This window comes from Peromyscus maniculatus, chromosome 16 (assembly GCF_049852395.1).
Source record: "Peromyscus maniculatus bairdii isolate BWxNUB_F1_BW_parent chromosome 16, HU_Pman_BW_mat_3.1, whole genome shotgun sequence".
NCBI classification, from domain to species: Eukaryota; Metazoa; Chordata; class Mammalia; order Rodentia; family Cricetidae; genus Peromyscus; species Peromyscus maniculatus.
The window spans coordinates 18418071-18437381 of NC_134867.1; the positions used below are offsets into that span (position 1 = coordinate 18418071).

At 42.2% G+C, this 19311-nt stretch overlaps 1 protein-coding gene across 2 annotated transcripts in view; it reads right to left on the minus strand.

Annotated features, from left to right (window-relative positions):
• Positions 1 to 16633: 16633 nt before the first annotated feature.
• The window catches only part of Hs3st5 (heparan sulfate-glucosamine 3-sulfotransferase 5), a 281180-nt gene continuing 278502 nt past the window's right edge, over positions 16634 to 19311 (minus strand). For both annotated transcript variants that reach the window (XM_006984313.2, XM_016002798.3), the window contains exon 5: positions 16634 to 18425. In XM_006984313.2, coding sequence (XP_006984375.1) covers positions 17492 to 18425 — 934 coding nt within the window. In that variant the 3' untranslated portion in view covers positions 16634 to 17491. The remainder of the gene's footprint in view (positions 18426 to 19311) is intronic.

The window sequence follows — 19311 nt, forward strand, 5'->3', positions numbered from 1 at the left end:
CTATCCCTTTAGTCACGACTTATTTCCTCAGCTCCTATGATGTGTTGGGCACTGCGACCAAAGACAAGTGTCCATGTTACCTTCTGATTTCCCTCAACTCCCTTCCTGGGGGACAGAAGAGAAAGGGAGGAAATGGGAGAATCCACAAGAAAACGGAAGAAAATAACTAATGGTCGGGGCCACCGAAGCAGAACTCTGAGGCTGAGCGGAGGTATAGTCAATACCGGTTCAGGTTTCTAGATGAGGGGCTCACCATTCTTCACACCTTCCCGTACAGTCCCCCTAAACAAACACAGATCGAAGCACAAACATCCTGCATTGATGTTGTAATTAAAAGTAATAGATTCCATTCATTCCCAAACCACAAATTACTCTATGAAAAAGCATATGAGAATAATTTTACCAACCAGCTCTAGAGGAAATGATTTTCCATTGTCTTGTGTAGCTGTTTCTTCTGAATTGAAATGATCTTTCCTGAAGGGAAGAGGGGGAGGGGCACTAGCTTATAAGACTCAGGAAGCTCAGACTGTCACAGGAGTCAAGAGGTCCCTTTCCAAGGTTCACATGCAGTGACCAGTGTTGGGTGACAGGCGGCTGTCTTCAGTGGAGCCTGCACCGTGGACAGGGAGGTCCATGGATACATTTGTGAGCCATCACTCATGCTGGATGGGCCTTTCAGCGAAGCAGCTGCCTTTGAGTTACTCATGCCCTGCAAGTAACCCCAATAAACTGGTTGGCTCACCAAGCTAAATTTGGGTGGAGTCATTTCTTTGATCTGTCCTTGGTGCCTTACCTGTGGTGAAGAGGCTTTTGTTCACATCTCCCCAGGGAAAGTCACACTACCCACAGCAGTATCGATACTCTTAAAAAAAAAAAAAAAAAAAAAACAACAACCCACAAACAAACAAAACCCCACTGTTGCTCAAAGTAGATGACAGGAGTCAGTTTTAGCATCTTCTTGTAGGGCTGAACACTCAGGATTGCTCACAATGGCCATTAAGTCATTGGGAAGATTATATAAGGCACTAAATATTATCTAGTAAGTATCCATAATACTTAAATTATAAAATGTATTTATTCATGAGCTGTCCATATTTTTGGGAAAATGTATTACTAATTTAAAAAATTAAAATTTAAGCAATTTTGAAATGGGGCTGGAGAGACGGCTCACTCAGAACAGTGACTGTGCAGAAGCATGAGAGCTGAGTTTAATCTCTAGTGAAAAAAGCTCCTTTAACAACAAACAAACAAACAAATGAGGGTGGGTTGGTGGTATTCTTAGGTAGAAGCCAACAAGTGCCCTCCCACAAAAGATGGAGCCCGCCCAAGGAATACTACCTATAGTTTCCACATCTGTGTATGAATGCATTTGGACACACACACACACACACACACACACACACACACACACACACACACACACACGAGCTCACACATTTTGCTGTTGCACTGAGTGACCTCTCTTCTAACTTTGTGGTGGTGCTGCTTATTAGAAAGAAAATGCCATGTTTTGTTGTAAGAAGAAACAATAACTCTGACTCACAAAATTACATTACCAATAGTCTGGAAACAATAGTTGAAATGTTACAGGACAAATTCCTTTGGCTTATTGTTCAAAAACTTTACTTGCTTACAATGACAGTAGTATTTTTCCTTCCTTCCTTCCTTCCTTCCTTCCTTCCTTCCTTCCTTCCTTCCTTCCTTTCTTTCTTTCTTTCTTTCTTTCTTTCTTTCTTTCTTTCTTTCTTTCTTTCTTTCTTTCTTTCTTTCTGCTGATCATAGCACTTGGAAGACAATGGGTGACAATCAGTCACGCCTTGTAACTGGCTCACACAAGCTCTTACAACACGGCTGATAAATAGGAATTTCAAAAGCCAGTTGTTAAACACATAAATTAACATTTAAATCACACACTGATAATTAAATACAATATGTTAATTTTAACCCTAAACACAATCACCAATAATTTTTTCCCTGTTACTGTTATCTATACTTCAAGGCTACTCCAATTGCTGTGTCGTAGGATAGACTTATGGTGTAGTATACAAGTTCCCTTGTATGTTTCCCTGAAGCTCTGTGGGCAGGGACTGCAGGGTGAAGCTTGAAACTCTGGTACCTGGAACATTTACACCACAGGTATCTGCAAATGTCCCAAATCTGGTCTATTTACCCTCAAGACAAAAGGTGTTATGCACTCGGCACCATGCCACTCAAGCAAGTAAACAAAAACACAAACCAACACTCTCCCTTCCTCCTGTGTGGAAAGTACTGGCTAAAGAGATGCACAGAATATTTCTGGAGGAATACGAGTCCACTTTCATTTGAAGTGGGTTAATTAGACTCTTACATAAGGAGAAAGAGCCTTAGGTACAAATCCTGTGGATGCCCCAGGGAGGTGCTGTCTTATTCAAGGTCATTCCTGCTAGTTGGGGACAGCTTGTTATGGTTTGAATATGAAGCAAGCCCTACAGGCTCCTGGGTTTTAATGCTTGGTCCCCAGCTGATAGTGCTGTTTGGGTGGTCTTAGGCAGTGGGGCCTAGCTGGAGGAAGTGAGTCACTGGGAGGGGGTGGGCCCAACTTCCAGTACCTCTCTCTGCTTCCAGATTCAGTGGGACGTGAAGAAAAATAGGGATTTCCTCGTCTTTGTCTAATTAAATTTTTTTTTTTTTTGAGATAGGTTCTTGGTAGGTCTCAGCCTCACCCAGTCTGATATCAAACTCCAGATCCATCTGTCTCTACCTTCCAAACGCTGGGATCACAAGGGTGCCATGACCCACAGCACCTCTGGGGCTCTTTATGGAGAAGCATCGGAGGTTTTCTACGATGCATGGGATGCTTTTCCATTGCTGTTTCTTGAGGCTGCTGTAACAGAACACCTTAGCAGAAATATGTTTCTCATGTTCCAAAGTGAAGGCTGCAGCACGTTAGGTCTCCCGGTCTGTGGCGCTCTTTCTCTGCCATCTTGTTCTGTTCTCAACATGACGCACACAGAAAGGTGGCCTATCTGGGTTCTTTCATAGGATACTGACTCCCAGTCTCCTCCGGAAGTCAATACCTTGTAACACATCACACCGGCGGCAGGTTTCAACAGACGAATTTTAGGTGAACCTACCCATTTGCCAACGAGCATCTATCAAGTCTTCATGGTCCAGCTGCTTCATGGATTATTCAAGAGCAGATGGCAACATACTGAAATCCACAGACGAGGTTCTGCTCCAGCGAACTGCTTTCCTTTCAGAAACTTCAACTGCCAGACGGCCATGTCCGTTTGTGTCTCCACTGACGGATTGCCCTCAGACAATGCTGAGCAGTTCTCACAAAGGCTACATGGAATACAGAGCCTACAGTATTCACTATCTACCCATTATAGAAAAGAATGTGATAGTACCTGAAAGAGACCCCTGGACAGTGGGGGTTTTCTCCCGGACCCCGGATTTGGCAAAAACCACACCCAAACACTTATTTTCACAGAGAGATTCTCTATTAAGTTGGGAAGAAAGGTTAAAGTGGTTACTGTCTGACTCAGTAGCAAATGACCTTGCAGATGTGATTTTTAGGAGGAGGAAAAAGGGAGGTCTGTGTTAGAGTGGGCTAGGGTGCAGTGGTAAAGGAGATAGGGGATGAGGGAGAAGGGGGCCAGGGAAAGGGTGCAGGGGTATTTGTTCTTGAGGGACAAAGGACTGCCTCTGGATAGAGGGGAGACGGACATGGCACATAGACAAATGGTGGTTTATAAAGGTAAAGGGGAACCCCGTGTTAGGATGAGATGTTTAATTTTAATTGGGCATGTTAATTAGGTGAGCCAAAAGAGGCTTCTGATTCAGACTTTGGTAGTCAGTCTCCGGAGGAGGAAGTGGCCAAATAAGGGAATAGACCTTGGCGGCTAGTTTTAGGAATGTAATCTAACCATTTTTAGCAAGGCAGAGGGAATGGGGGAGAAGGGCAAGGCCTGCCAGAGCCACATGCGCCAGTGAGCTAGTGTCCCTTAAGTAGCTGTTCTAGACCCTGCAAGGGACACCTGTGGCCTCCCTTCAGGCAAGCGTAGATGTGACAGAGAGGCTGTGCAAAGACAGCACGAGGAAGCCACAGGCCAGCGTCACCCTTGAATATTGATGCAGACATTTAAGAAGAAGATTAGCGAGTAAGCACTTCCCCAGAACCCCATTCACAGTTTTCGGACAGAAATGTAGTCACTGATTCAATGCCGCATACTTCTTTGCTGTCCTTACTGACTGGATTTTGTTGTCTGGAGGTCACAGTGTTTAGGGTAAGAGATGCAAAATAGAAATTGTAACTGATGCTCTCACCAGGCTCGTAGTCGGTGGTAGAGGTCGGCACTGAAAATAGCTCAGCTCCTGAGGCTTGGTATTGATTAGGGTATCAGTGGGGCTCTGGAAGTAGTTGTGAGGCAGGGGCTCCCGAGGGCTGCTTCTTGAGGGCTAGGTTCCTTGCCTTGGACATCATCATTTTGCCCACGTGGAGCCTAGTCCACGGGTCCTTATGAGGAGGAGTTTTGTGCTGTGTACTGTCACATTTCTTAGGTCTACCAGATGGCCTACCCTCAGCCTCTTTGGGGTTGCCATTCTGTTGACTGCTGTCTTTTGCATCCTTAGCAGTAAGCCTAGCAATGACTGCTTTTGATGATAGGAATTGTGCACTGTGATCTTTGTGATTCTTGGGGTCAGCACTGGGTCTAGTCTCAACAGTAAATGGACTGATTATTTGCTGAGCATCCAACAGTCAGCAGGGTTTACTTAGGCAAAAAACAAAACAAAAAAAAAATGGGTAAAGTGAGTAGCCTGCAAAAGGTGTGGATATAATTGTTGAGACTTATGGTCACACCTCGTATTCTTATCTCCCAGTTTTCCATTATGATTATGATTAAACTATTATTTACTGTTCTTGAGAAATGGGTCACGGAAGTATGTTGCTGGCAACAGTTTGTGCTTCCCACTTCGGAGTCCTCTGTTTTCTGTTGATTTATTTAAATACCTGAGAAGGAGCACCTTCTAAACAGAGGTGCATTTAACTCGCAGTTCTGGAAGGTCAAGGACATGACACTGATGTTAGTTTTACCCCAGTGCAGTCGTTAAGGTAGGCGGGCTCGCAATGGTGGGACTCTGGACAGTAGCAAGAGATCGCACTGACGGGCGCTGAAAGAACGGCTCGCCTCGTAACAACTTGCTTCTGCAACATTTAACTTTGAGTCCCATGAGAACTGCCTTAAAACCTTCAGAGGGTAGGATCTCCTTTGGTCTAAGTCCATTCGTTCAGGCCCCACCACTTAAAGGTCCATCAGCCATCACCTAGGATCAAATTTTCAGTGTAGGTGCCCCTGGAAGACAAGACACATCCAAGCACAGCAGGACCTCGTTCCACCCACAGTAGGATGTGTATCTTGTTAATTTTCCTTAGACACAGCTCAAGCCACCTTCATGGAGGTGACTCTGTTAACCCAAGAAGCAGCAGTACTGAAGCAACGTACTTTAACTCACTTTCACACTTTCTCCCTGTTCTAGCTGGAGAGAGATTTTTGTTATTTCATGGTTTGGGGATGAAAGATGCCATGGGTGGGAAAATCTTCAGCAACCCTGAAAGTGTCGGAAACTTTCAAAGAGGAAGGAGTACATGCTTTGAAAGCTGAGTTAAAGCCCTTCTCTTCCGAGCACCCTCCACAGCCTCAGGTCTGGTCTTTTCAATTTGGCTTTTGAAGTTCTGTTATCTTTCAAGCTTAATTCCTCTTGGAGTGTGACCAACTTACCAGAGAAGCTACATTTTTCAAAAGGAATATCGAAGCCCAAGCATTCCATGGGAATATGGATTAGCAACCCTGCACTTTTTCTCTTGTTTGCTCTGTTCAAAAGTGGATTCTCTTGCTGGTCTATGCTTCTCATGCTTTTGTTTCTCAAAAGAATTGATCAGTATGAGCAAGGTGAACTCATTGAAAGCACTCCTTGACATTCTGATTTATGTCAAGAGGTGAAATTATATAATCTCAGAGGTCAAAAGGCATATGCCATTACAAGGTCAACACCTTGTATCCCAGGAAGGCTTTGAACTTTCAGTCCCCCAGCCTCCCAGCTCTCTGTGATTACTGAGCTGCTTCAGTAAACCAAGTTACATTTGGTTTCAGTGCTGAGGCTTGATCCCAGGACCTGGCATGTGCAGGACAAGCACCTTCCTCCTGAGCTGCATCTCTGGAGTGTCTACCACCAGTTTCTGAAGTCCCAAAGTGTTCAGAGTGGGATGTGTCAAGATATGTGCTATGTGCCAGAGTTTGCAGGAATAGCCATTGAACTTGACTTGCAAACAGTGTCAGTAACCAAAGTCTGGCCTCTTATGTTAATGTGAGGCTTTCCTTATCTTCCCCACAGTGGACCACATGCTACATGGGCATATCAAATACCATCCTTAGCTGCTGGCCTCTGAATGCATTGTGCATCAGGTACCGCTTTTCTGAAAGCAGTGAATTTTAGAGATTGTTGGCACCATTTAATAAGTAAGTGACATTTTTATTTGAAATTTTATCATCTACTGTGATCTAAATTATGCATCAACCAAGGAAAAGGGGATATAGATGACATATTTGCTTATAATACAGAAGAAATGTCAAAGACATCATTTCACCAATTATGGTAAAATTACACAGCAGTAATGTCAATACTTACATTTTAGGACCTAGCTTTCAACCCAAGCTGTATACCAGAATTACTTTGGGAGATTTAAAAATAAACATCAAAATGCCTAGGCTTTTTCCCAGATCAAGTATATTGGGGTCTCCAAAAATGTAGTTGAGAAATCAGTTTCCAACATTCCATACAGCCAGTATCAAAAACCCATGTCTTGACCATCAAGGAGTCAAAGAAAAGAATTCACCCTTGTCTGAGCATCTTAAAGCCCATATTTCTGAACTGTTTGCAAACCAAGAACCCCCTTCTAGTTTCCCACCTTTAAATATGTTTTTCCTCCTTGATACCCTCTTTAGCGAAGAACAGGGGGAGACAAGGAGCTATTGCATTTTTATTTGTCACATTTAATTCAAATAAGTAAAGGAATATTCATAATACAACAGTTTTTCGTGTTTGACATGTTCTCTAGGTTTCTAAAGAATTATTATCATGTTGTACACACGTGACACTGGAGAGCTTGAGAAGCTCCATTCCTTGCCTTGTGCTGTACAAGCTGGGTTCTCAGGGTTCCTGCCTAGCACTTTGAGGTTATGAATGTGGCCTTCCTCCATGCTTGCTACCTTTCTCACCCCAAGAATTTCCATGAAAACAGTTCTTTCTGAGTGCAGTTGTGGCCATGTGATAAAAACAAATAGAGCTGGGCACCGTGGATGGTAGGGGTCCGCATTGTGAGATCTGGTCTCTGCCTTGTCACTGACCACTGTCTGTCATCAAGCTTTCTGCCCCTCAGCTCTCTTTTCTACCCATGGGGGGTAGAGACTGATTCAAGCACCTCCTGCTTCTCTGAGAGAATTGTCTACGAGACACTGAAACAGTTCAATGAATAGATGCCAGTCTTGCCTGCCAGTCTGCCTTGATGGATAGATGTAGCTCTAGCGGCTTATGTAGCTAGAAGTCAAAAGCTTTTCATGTATTTATAGCTGTTGCTTCTTTATTTGGTGGTTGTTCAAAATCATTCACACATCAAAATGTGTTCCTAAAAAATGTACCTGTGTCTATAATGTCCAGTCAGTGTCTAGGAGGCACTCATCAACTAGATTGATTCAGAGAATAACATTTTTAATTTGCAGCCAGCTCTGCCATTAAAAAAATAGGAAAGAGTGGATCGTCCTTAGTCTGTTTATTTGCGCACTCAGAACTTTACTCAAGCAACAAGCTTCTGTCATTCTTTAATTAGTATGTAATAGTAATGATTTCCCAAATGTGTCAAATTGAATATGAATGAAGGTTTTTCCTAATCAATACTGGGGGAATGGTTTATCTGTAGATCGCTGTCATTCTCTGGAGTCCCTGTCTTAGGAACTGCCCACTTCATATCCACCATATTGTGTCTGGCACTTTCCCAGGATAAGAGGCATTAACATGCAACAGAGGTAGAATTCAAGTATAATTAACAACAAAAATGAGCTCTAATTTCTATGCCATTAGTGAACTAAGACTTTCACTTGTAAAATTATAAAACAATGAATATTCAAAGCATTGATTTAATGGGATGATAATGGCAATTACTTTATTGTTTTGGTCATTGTTTTTGAAACTTACAATTTCAACACATGCTTAATTAAGTATAAAACTGAGTAGTTTAATAGGGAGAATTTAAGGGCCCACATTACTTAGGGCCAACAGCTCTAACATAAGTAGGTGTCGACATTTGCTGACTTACTAATATATATTACAAAGCATAGAGGACAGTGCCATTTGGTAGCTGACATAAGAGAGTCTTGAAGACTTGACTTTGAAGTTAGCCTTCAGTGCTTAGAATTTGCACCTTGCAATTTAAAGTATAGTGGGCATTTTGGAGTCCAGCGAAATCCTGCACTGCATCTAACACTGGGGACCATGTCTGTCTGGTGAATTGACCTTCAAAGGCCAATTTCCATAAAGGATCTTAGAGTCTTTTGGCTGAGAACCCACTACAGTAGAAGAAAAAAATAAGAAGATAAATTTAAAACATCAGTAAAACTCACATCATAATGAAATAGTGATTCATTCATTCAATTGATCATTGCTTATTAGACATCTATCAGTGTCTGAGTGTTGCGTACTGGTCTATTGCCTGGATGTGTTTTCTGCTACAGCCTGGTGCTACTCTGAGAGGATTATGACTACTGACATGGAGTGAGCTTCTTTGTTGAGTCTTCTTTGGATGGTTGTGCTACAAAAAGGGAATATAAAACAAGGAAAGATGGGTTTGTGGGTTCTGTGTGTGTGTGTGTGTGTGTGTGTGTGTGTGTGTGTGTGTATGTGTGTGTGTGTGTGTCTTTTTCTCACTCTATGTGTGTGTATGTGACACATACACGTGCAAATGAGTATCTACCCCTCCCATTGTAATATCTCTTTGGACATTTGGAAGCTGGTGTGTCAACAGAGCTAACAAGTTTCCAGGGGGTTCTTGGAAATGTTTTGGAAGCCCATAGCAGGGGCTGGGCCTACATAGTTATGAACCAGACAAAGAGAGTAAAATACACTTAATGTAAATAAAGAATTTTTATTGTATATTTTACTATTTTAAAAGTGTTTGAAAGAAAAATTGGAAAGTAATCTTTTAGTGTAGCCACAAAGTACACAATAATTTGGCCCTTAATAAACTCCACCCAAAATAATGGCTTGTTAGGTTGCAGGCATAGGCACAGGTACTATCACTGGGCATGTGTTCAGCTCTCCCACTGTAATTGTGAGCCCTCACTTCAAGTACTTTTTTTGTCTGGAAATATTTAGATCTTCAGTTAGAGTTTCCAAGGCTATTCCAGGATCCCACAGGGAGCTATCCATTCCACATTTTCAGAATTTAAAATAGTAAGTTTTTGTCCTGAATAGTTAAATACCATTTTAACATTAATGACAGATGCTCAAACATGAAAGATAGAGACAATCACAGCAGATAAACACCTGGCTTGTTTTTAAATATCATTGTGCTTTCAGAGAAACCTGATACAATTCCAAGATGAAAAACTTCTTCAGGTCAAGACAAATGTAATGTAAGAGTCACCAATGAGCCATTGTTAGGGAATTAATGACAATCACACACACACACACACACACACACACACACACACACACACACACTAATATGTCCATGTGCCTAACCACACAATGATTGTGCCTTCCTATGCACGAGGGTCAGCATCTTTGTATTGCAGGGCACATATCTATTCACTCGTGATATTTCTTATATTATATGGATTGAAACTTTAGGCAAGCTGTGCTGTTTTCCTTTATTTATTTATTTGTTTGTTTGTTTGTTTTCAGATGCATAGGCTATGCTGGCCTTGAACTCGAGATTCTCCTGCGTTAGCCTTCATAATGCTGGGATGACAGGAGCACACAACTCACTCTGGCTTGCAGGTTGTGTTCTGTTATCAAACTGTTTCCAGGTTGGTTGATATGGTTTTGAAATATTAATGAACTGAGTGTGTCTTTTCTTTTGCTTGTGCTCATAGTTTGGCTGGACAACAGCTTTGGAATTAGCATTTAAAAGTCAGCTGCGCAAATTTGACCCATTACCATTATCAGAAGAAAGTCTTGAATTAGCCCCATAGTGAACTGTTACCATTAGCTTCTTTCAACAGGCTTTCAAACACAAATACATATGTCAATAAGTGTTACCTGTGGATTAAACATGTGCATACTCTAGCCTTAATGGTAATTCATATTTTTGTGTGCACTCAATACATCTTAGTATTTAAAGTTGATTAAGTACAAGAAGTTGAAATACATCCAGAAGAATAAGATTAAAAACAAATTTTAACAAGAAAATTGCCACTTGAAATCCTTTTAAGAACTAGGTGGATATATACAATAAAAAGGACCAATTATAAAGCTTTTCTTGACAAGTGGTCCTGAACTGCAATTCTGGAGGGATGCTTTCTGTTCCCATCCTCAACTCTTAGCTTTCCTTGATGCCTTTCCTAATAACCGATAGGTCCTTCAGAAACTAGGAACATAGTAGATGATCAATAAGTGCTCTTTAATTCCATTAGCCTTAGGGGAAAGAATGTACTATGCTTTCCTGAAGAACAGGTTTTCTGAGGCCTTTTGAGTGGAACCTGGGATAAATGGAACAGCACCAAGGCTCCTGGTCTTTGGGTACATCTGATATTCTAGATCGAGTCTGGAGTCCACAGATTTGAAAGGAGAAAGGATTTTTATTTTTTGTCTTTTCAGCATTGAAAATAATACTTTTAAATGTATCTAAAAATATTGGGCTGGGGAGATTGTTCAGTGGGTAGTGTACTTGCTGCACAAGCGTGAGGACTTGGGTCCAGATGCCCAGGACCCACATAAACATTGAATGGTTATTGTGGTAAACCTATGATCTCTGTGTTGGGTGTGGCGATTTGAAAGAAAATGACTCCTGGAGGTAGTGGCACTATTAGGAGGTGTGGCTTTGTTGGAGTGGGTGCGGCCTTGTTGGAGGAAGTGTGTCACTGTGGGGGTGGGCTTTGAGATCTCATATATGCTCAAGCCGTACCCAGTATCTCAGTTCATTTCACGTTGCCTGCAAAATGTAGAACTCTTAGCTCCATCTCCAGCACCATGTCTACCTGCACACCACCATGTCCTGCAGTGATGACAATGGACTGAACCTCTGAAACTGTAAGTTAGTCCCATTGAAATGTTTTCTTTTATAAGAGTTGCCGTGGCCATGGTGTCTCTTCATAGCAATAGAAGCCCTAACTAAGGCACTTGGGTTGAAGGAGATAGGAAATCTTGAAAGCAAGATGGCTTTCAAGTCAGCCTAGCAAATGGGTAGGTTCCAGGTTCAAGGGAAAGTTCCTGTCTCAATGTATAGGTGGAGAATGAGCACGAAATTCACCTGAGATCAATTTCTGGCCTCCCAATGTGGGTACTTACATGTGGTCTCATACAATTGGGAATATGAACACACATGTGCACACATATGTGCACACACACACACACACACACACACACAAAGGTTATATGAACAGTACTTGGCCATAGAATTCTGTGGCAGTTCCCACTATAACTATGTTTATAAACTTTGAGACTTAATTGATAGGTCTTTCTTTTTATTTTTACCACAGGACAATGTCTCTAGGAGGGTTCCTGTGTGCATTTAATAGGCCTGGCAAACCTAGGAAGTGTGCAGGGTTCCTTTTTTTTTTTTTCTCTCTTCAGAACTGCTGTCTGCCACGTGTGGAGATGCCCTTGGGATCCGTGTCTGTGGCCTCATCAGTTGTTTATGACTGCAGAGCACAGACTGATGGAACACAACCACATATTGGGAGCACTTCACTTTCCCTTATGGTCTGGGTCAGTTTCGTATGGCCGCTATAACATATCACCACAGTTAGTGCCTGAGAATCACACAAACGTCTTATCTTATATTTCCCTAGGTTTGTAAGTTCAACATAGATCTCATTGGGCCGAAATCAAATTATTGTCTGAGCTGGGCTTCCCTGTGTTGCCTCCAAAGGAAATTAATTTTCTCCCCCCCCCCCAGCTTTTAGCTGCTGAGCATATGCCTCGACTTGTGGCCCCCTTCCCCAACATCAAAGTCTACAATTTTACATTTCTCTATTATCATTCCTACCTCTCCTGCTGTCCTCCTCTGCCTGGATCTTTGATTCTCAAGAACGCTTTTGATTCTGTGAGGATGGCTGAGGGCCTCTAGGACAGCATCTCCATGTGACCCTTTCCCAGCTTTCCTGGTTCTGCTAGACTCATTCATACCCTAAAATTTTGCTCAGCTGTTTTCTTCATTCTGCTGTGCTCACATCCTGGGGAGACATACCATCTTCCAGCATGGCCTCCTTTGTGCCTTTCTGTTCTTCTCTTACAAGCTGTTTCTTCTCCTAGAGCTTCTCAATTTTGACACACCCATTAACACTATGAACTCTGGTGGCCACACTGTCACCAGGTGTGACCAGAAGGTTTTACTCTTAAAGAGCTGTATTGAAACTACGATCAAGATCAGGGTTCTCTCCTCTGACAAGCAGTCGTTACACGTTTTCTTTTTTTTCCCTCCTGTTTTATATCTAAACTTCAGTGCTAATTGACGAAAGAGACAGGTAGTTTTGTCTGACCAGATTGTTCTCTGATGTCGTGAATGGGAAGGGAGTACAAAGTTAAGGCATGTTCATTCATAAATGTACATGGTCAGCTTATTCTTCAAAATGGCACCACTTGTCAATTTGAGTCCCCTGTCCAGAGGCTGCTTTTGAGGAGTAAGTCCTCTTACCACAGCTCTGGGAAAGTCAGCAGGCTAACGTGGCTCACAGACTGGTGATAGAACTCGCCTGGAAAGACCAAGCATGCTTACTTTGTGGGACTGGAAGGACTTGCCTTTTCAACCAAGCTGCTTCCAAGAGACGCACTGGTAATCGGAATCTGGGGCTTTCTACGGGACATGCCCAGTGCTGTCCACCTTTTCAAGGCTCTACGGCGTTTCTAATTATTATGAACTTGTGCTAGGATTCATAGAAGGGATGATACAATTTAATTGTATGCAAATTTAAAAACTTGAAAATAGTGTGGCCGGAGAGGTGACTCAGCGGTTAAGAGCGCTTGTCACTCTTCCAGAGGACCCAGGTTCGGTTCCCAACACCCACATGGTGTCCTCACGTGGACCTGTAACTCTAGCTTCACGGGGATCTGATACCTTCTGCTGACTTTTGAGGAAGCCAGGCATGCACAGGGTGACACACACATTTATGAAGGCAAAATATGAAGGCAAAAATTATGAAAGCAAAATAAAAATTAAAAAAAAAACACTAAAAATTGAAATGTAAAGGAACTGTATGATGTATAGTAAGGCATCACTAATTAGAACATTATCAAAAGATCCTACTTGGCTACATTTCACTTTTGCACTAGCTATTAAAGAAAGGTTTACTAGTAAAAATGCATCAACAGACACAAGGAGATCTAAGTCTTTTCTTAAGAAGACACAGTGGTTTGAAATACCTAAATAATACCAATTTGAATTTGTTTTTTACTACACTGCTGTCTTGACTCTTTCTGGCAAGATCTTGACTCTTTCTGGCAAGATCTGCTCTATATTTATTTGAAACTATTCTGCATTTCTATCTCTCTATCTCATGTTGCTAAGACTTTGAGGTATTTTGTCGCTTTTAGGAGGGGTGTTTCTGCAGTTTTCAATTTTGCTTACACTGGAGACTCTTCTCCATAGTGAGAAATAGCTGGCAAGTGTGTAAAAAAAAAAAGAGTGCAAAAGATTCCAGCAGCAAGACACTAGGATCAAAATCCTGGCATGAGGCTGATGATTTAGCCAGTAGCTAATGGGACAAATCAAAAGCTTGTCAGCAGAGCTAGAAATTGGACTGTACTTGGTCACTACCCTCGATTGAGGTGTCTACAGTGTCTCTGATTCCTTGTGCTTCTCATCTAGGATGATCCTGGTATCATGTTAAACACCCTGGGCCATGTTCCCAGAAGGTTACATTGGTCTTATGAGTAACACACTGCCTGGCAAAAGACCATTCTTCATAGTCCATCAACATACATTCAGTAAATCTAAGGTCATACATGATTATGAGGGACCTATAACCCTTTGAGTAAACATCGTTAAGTGTGGATTAAAGTATCTTAGACATCTCTTGTATTGTGTGACACTTAGTGAGAACTTTCAGTTCTTGAATCAAGTGTGACTTTATGTGTGGTGGTTTTAGGTGGGCAAGGAATCGACTTGGGATTTTAAAATGTCCATCTTCAGGTCTGGGCACCTCCTGCTCTCTCTCTCTACCTTGGGTTCTATGTATAATTATAATTGAAATTCCTTTGGTTCCAAAATGGTGCTCCAACTTTACGATCCATTGGAAATGTTATCATTGCCAAACTCACGTTCTGTTTCCAGCTGCAACTATGTGACAAAGCTATGCAGTGCCGCCAAGGCTCTGGGAGAAACGCAAGGTGTTCATGCTGGAAGAGCAGTCACTCATTAAAGAGAGCCCTAGTGGAGTGACCGTAATGAGCTGTGGATTTTTCTAGTCGTCTGCTCCCTGTCTGATGATAACAGGACACCTTTTTCTAAACAGGGGGCCTTCCAGTCCACAGTGGAAGTTTGCTCTTAAGTCACATGTTCTTTCTCTACCTGGCTTACTTGGTACTGCTGTGATTGCTTTTCCAGTGAAATGAAGCATGCTACCCCCAAGTTCTGCCATCTGAGGCCCCGGCTCTGAAAGCTTTGAATCAACTCATTCACAAAGTGCAGCAACTGGAAATCACGACGCCTTTGGTTTCCTGAACTTGTTGAGCTAAAACTGAAAGCATAAAGGTTGGCTGAAGTCAAATGGAATCTTAGACTAAAGTCTGATTATTCCATGTGAAGCATTTTAAACCTCCCTTAGGAGGAAAAGTCTGTTTGTTTGTTTGTTTGCTTGTTTGTTTTTTCAGATCAAGTATAGCATGCATCTGATCATTGACTACTGAATGTTAGAACATCACTAAGAGTACATTTCTAATTTCTCATGGCATAATTAGTAAGAATTTGAGGTGATAGATATGTTAATTAGCTTAGTTTGATCATTTTACATGGCACTACAAAATCACATTATTGTTTCATATGTCCTAAGTATAACTCACCAAAGTTTGCCAATATATGATGATGAGAAACAAATAAAAAAGAAAATATATAATGGAACACATTAGTACTGAGGCATTTCAATTCATTGGCTGAGGCTTAATCTTAGAAATACCAGTATTCCCATGGGGTATAATTCAATAGTTACTGGTACAGGTCCATATTATTGGTATGGTGCTCTTGTAGTACCTGTGTGAGATTAATACTAATCCAGTGATTATGTCTTAGAAGGTAAGATTCAGAGAGCATGCTCGGATGGTTAGCTGAGAGTTGAGACACCAGGAAGAATGAAGCAGGGTTGTGTATTGGCTTCTTTTCTGCCTTAGAGAGAAGTGACGGACATTTAGACCTCAGACTTGCCTTCCAGAGTCATTCACTGCACAGTGAGGACCTGCTGGCCTGCCAGTGTCCTGCTGGGGGACGACTGTCCTGGTAACTCAGACAGAAGAGATGATGGCCAAAGTTGTGGCTGGAGAGACCATCCACGCTGATATTGGTAAAGAAAGGGCTATTTATTTAGGAAAGATGACCATCGAATCACTAGACAGGAGAAAGTTGAGAAAACAGACCCTCATGACCACAAGAGGAAATCACTGTGATTCTCTATGCAGCCTAGTGTTCAGCAGGGCCTTCTCAAACATTTCCCCCTTGCTAAGCATCTACAGTTGCAGATGAACCATTGCTGGTGTTGTTATAACTCTTTCTCCCCCTTTCTGAATGGCATTCAGGCCAGAGTCTCTGATGTTCTGAAGGTACCCAATTTAGTGCTACCTTCTCTGGGCAGGAATGTGGGTCATCTGTCTGTTTATGGCAGGCGATGCTGTGCGATTTGATCTCATAGCTGAGCAGATGAAGGCATTTTCCTGTCAGAGAGAGTTCTGGAACCATTATTGCATCTGTCCAGCCCCAGCAGCTCTCAGTACAGCGATCACACATGTGTTCTAATCTTATTTTATTTTATTTCCTGGTCTGACTGTGATTAGAGGTTCAAAGACAATTGTGAGCCTTCTGTGGTGGTTCCCCTTTCCCCTTTTCTCTCTGGCACAGCGGCCTGGGAATTCTATGTACATACCTGGAGTCAGAACAGCACTGGAGTTCTCTGACGTGGCTGTCCTTCCTTGATTTCCAGAAGGGTGAGATGTTTGTAGAGTGTTCCCAACCTCCCCTTTAAAGTACACTTTCTCAGGGGCTTGGAAATCTTATGATGAAGTGAAGCTCTCCACATTCCCTCTAAAGGACACAGCTTCTACTCTGGAGGCCAACAGGGGGTGTACCCTCAGCACGCGCACACACACACACACACACACACACACACACACACACACACACACAGCTTCCACACTGAAGGCCAGTGGGGGGGGGTACACACAGTAAAAGGAGTTTTTAAGAAAAGTTGCACATAGTGTAATTTTAATCCATTCCATTTTAAATACCACAATAAATTTAATTTTCACAATAAATTAAATAGCCATATTCAGTTTACAAAATAGAATTACTTAGTGTGAAACTGATATTTACATCATTTACAGTATGTACAGGACATTTCTCTTTGCTGACATACACGTGGAAGTGAAAGGACTGGACTTGCCGGCACGTGATTGACATGCTACAGATGATACCATGGTCCAAACAAGGAAACAAGAGTGCAAAATCACCATAGGAACTTTGGAACAACGTCCATTTTATGAGATAAGACAGTCTCTTAAATAAAAAGAAAATAGTGTGTTCTGTTTTCATGGCACCAATCCAGTATCTGGATGAAAAAGCCAGCTTCACCTTAGGACAAAACAAATACAAAAACAAAAACAAAACAGAAATGCAAAACCATAAAACTGAACCGTCTACTTCCTGAAGCTTTGTAGCCATTGGTACATTTTCACACATTCATCTTTTGGCTTAAACCTATGAAAACGGCGGGTGACACGTTCTGAATCAAAGGAAGACTAACTCTTGAGGATATCTGAAGTCGCTTTCCCCCGGTCCCACCACCTCCTCTTCTCATCTGTCAATAGCTTAAAAGATACAATTATGCAGGCAGCAACTTATTATTTATTTTTTTTGTAAAGTTTCAGTAGAAATTAAAAAGAATTGATCTTATATTTGGTCACACACTGCATATGTACAAGTATTCATGGAGAAATGAACTGGGGAGCTGCGTCTGGGAAAGTGCATATTTTAATTGAGAGGAGATGCCATGTGTCTCCGGGTACAACACATGGTGTTGTACAATGTGATATTTTAGGGCCAGTTCAATGTCCTCCCGGTGATCTGGTAAAATTTTTGATTAAAAGGATGAAAGAATTTGCGCAATTTGGTAATGACGGAGGGGTCTACCTCTGGATGGATGCGCCCCTTGCTGCCCGCCAGGCACTTATTAAAGATAATGTTAAATCGCAAACAGTAAAACCCTCTGGTAGCATTGAAATATAAATTGTACTGACTTATCCTCGGAGGAAGGTTTAAGAACTTCTCCACGAGCTGTAGTTCAGGCAGAGGCTCGGTGATGAGGCGGTCTCCGTCCACGACGTGGAACTGTTCAATCGGAAAATACTTGAGCCAGCGCTCTAGATGTTTGGTGTAGATGCTGGTCCTAACCGCTTTGTATTTCGTGTTCACCTCACAGGTGTTAGGGTCTATGGCTAGCTTCTCGAACTTATAGTATGTTTTATTCTTCCTTTCCTTCCCTTCTAGCACCTGAGTGTAATCAGAAATCGCTCGTGTGGTCGGCTCCCTGACAATGATCAACAGCTTGATAGATGAGTTCATTTTGTAAATCCTTTCTGGAACCTCTTCCGTGATGAAATAGGCCGGGCTCTTTTCAATTGTGATTTGCTGAGGGTAGGAAAAAGGCATCTTTTTCCTGTACCACTCAATGCCCTTAGCATAGTTCTCATCATTGTCGAAGAAGTGGATCTCTTGAGAAGCTTTGACCACTGCAGGATGGAGGTTCAGCATCTCTAGCAGGGCCCTGGTGCCCCCTTTCCGCACCCCAATGATAATGGCTTTGGGGAGCTGCTGTACCAGGTCATGGAGGCGAACCTGCTCCTTGGAAGTGTTGCCTTTCCGGAACTCATGCAGCAGACCTCTCTTAAACTGTAGAGCCCGGAGTGGGAACTCAGCCTGACTGTGGGCGCCACCAAATCGGCTTTCAACAGGGCAAATGGGCTGGAGCCTGTAAGAAAAGAGAGACATTGTAAAAAACTCATTGCCACTTAACTTACTGTTTTGCATCTGCACCCAGACTCAGAGTCTACATGCATAAATAAAGCCACTGGGTCCCAGGCTGCTGCAATCCGTAATGAACATATGTTTGGGAAATTTTATGTTAAGCAACCCTGTATTCAGTGGAGCACACATAATTGATGGGATTTTTTTTTTTATTAGTGCTCCTTAAAATTTTTATTCACCAAGCACTTAATTGACTACGGCGTGTACTTATGCTCACAGTACAGGATAGACAAGTGACACCCGCCATACTAATAGCTTTTTAACAGCTCACCAGTTAAAATCATTTAGAAAATCGGGAAGGCAGAAGATTATCATCTTTAGCTAGGGTGCTGAAGGGCAAAGAGGAGACCATTTACTTCAGGCATTGTGTGCTATTGTTTCTTTCTCTCCTTTTTTCCCCCTTCTCCTTTGGCAGTCTAGCACCATTCACATGGCAGTTTAGCCTTCTTGAGATATAATCTGAGACGGGGGCTCCAATCCCTGCCCTTAGCTCTTTGAATTACCATCATGCAGAATTCCAGTCTTGGTCCTTGCTGAACTTTTTATTCTGTAAGAATTTCTGCCCTGTGGCCTTGGGGGACAGGTAGAGGAGTGCTCTACTTAAGATTCTCTTTCCATTTCTATCTAAAAAGGTCAAGAGTATGCTTTCATTTTGCTGATTTTAGGAACAATCTCAAGCATCAATGTTCTGCATATGACCCACCACACCTGCGACCAGAAATCTGAAAGAAAGACTTTGATGGGGCCATAAATCCCAGATTCTCATCATCATACAATTTAAGTCAGGAACTAGAATTTATAAGATAAGGAATGCAATGGACAGAGCCAGG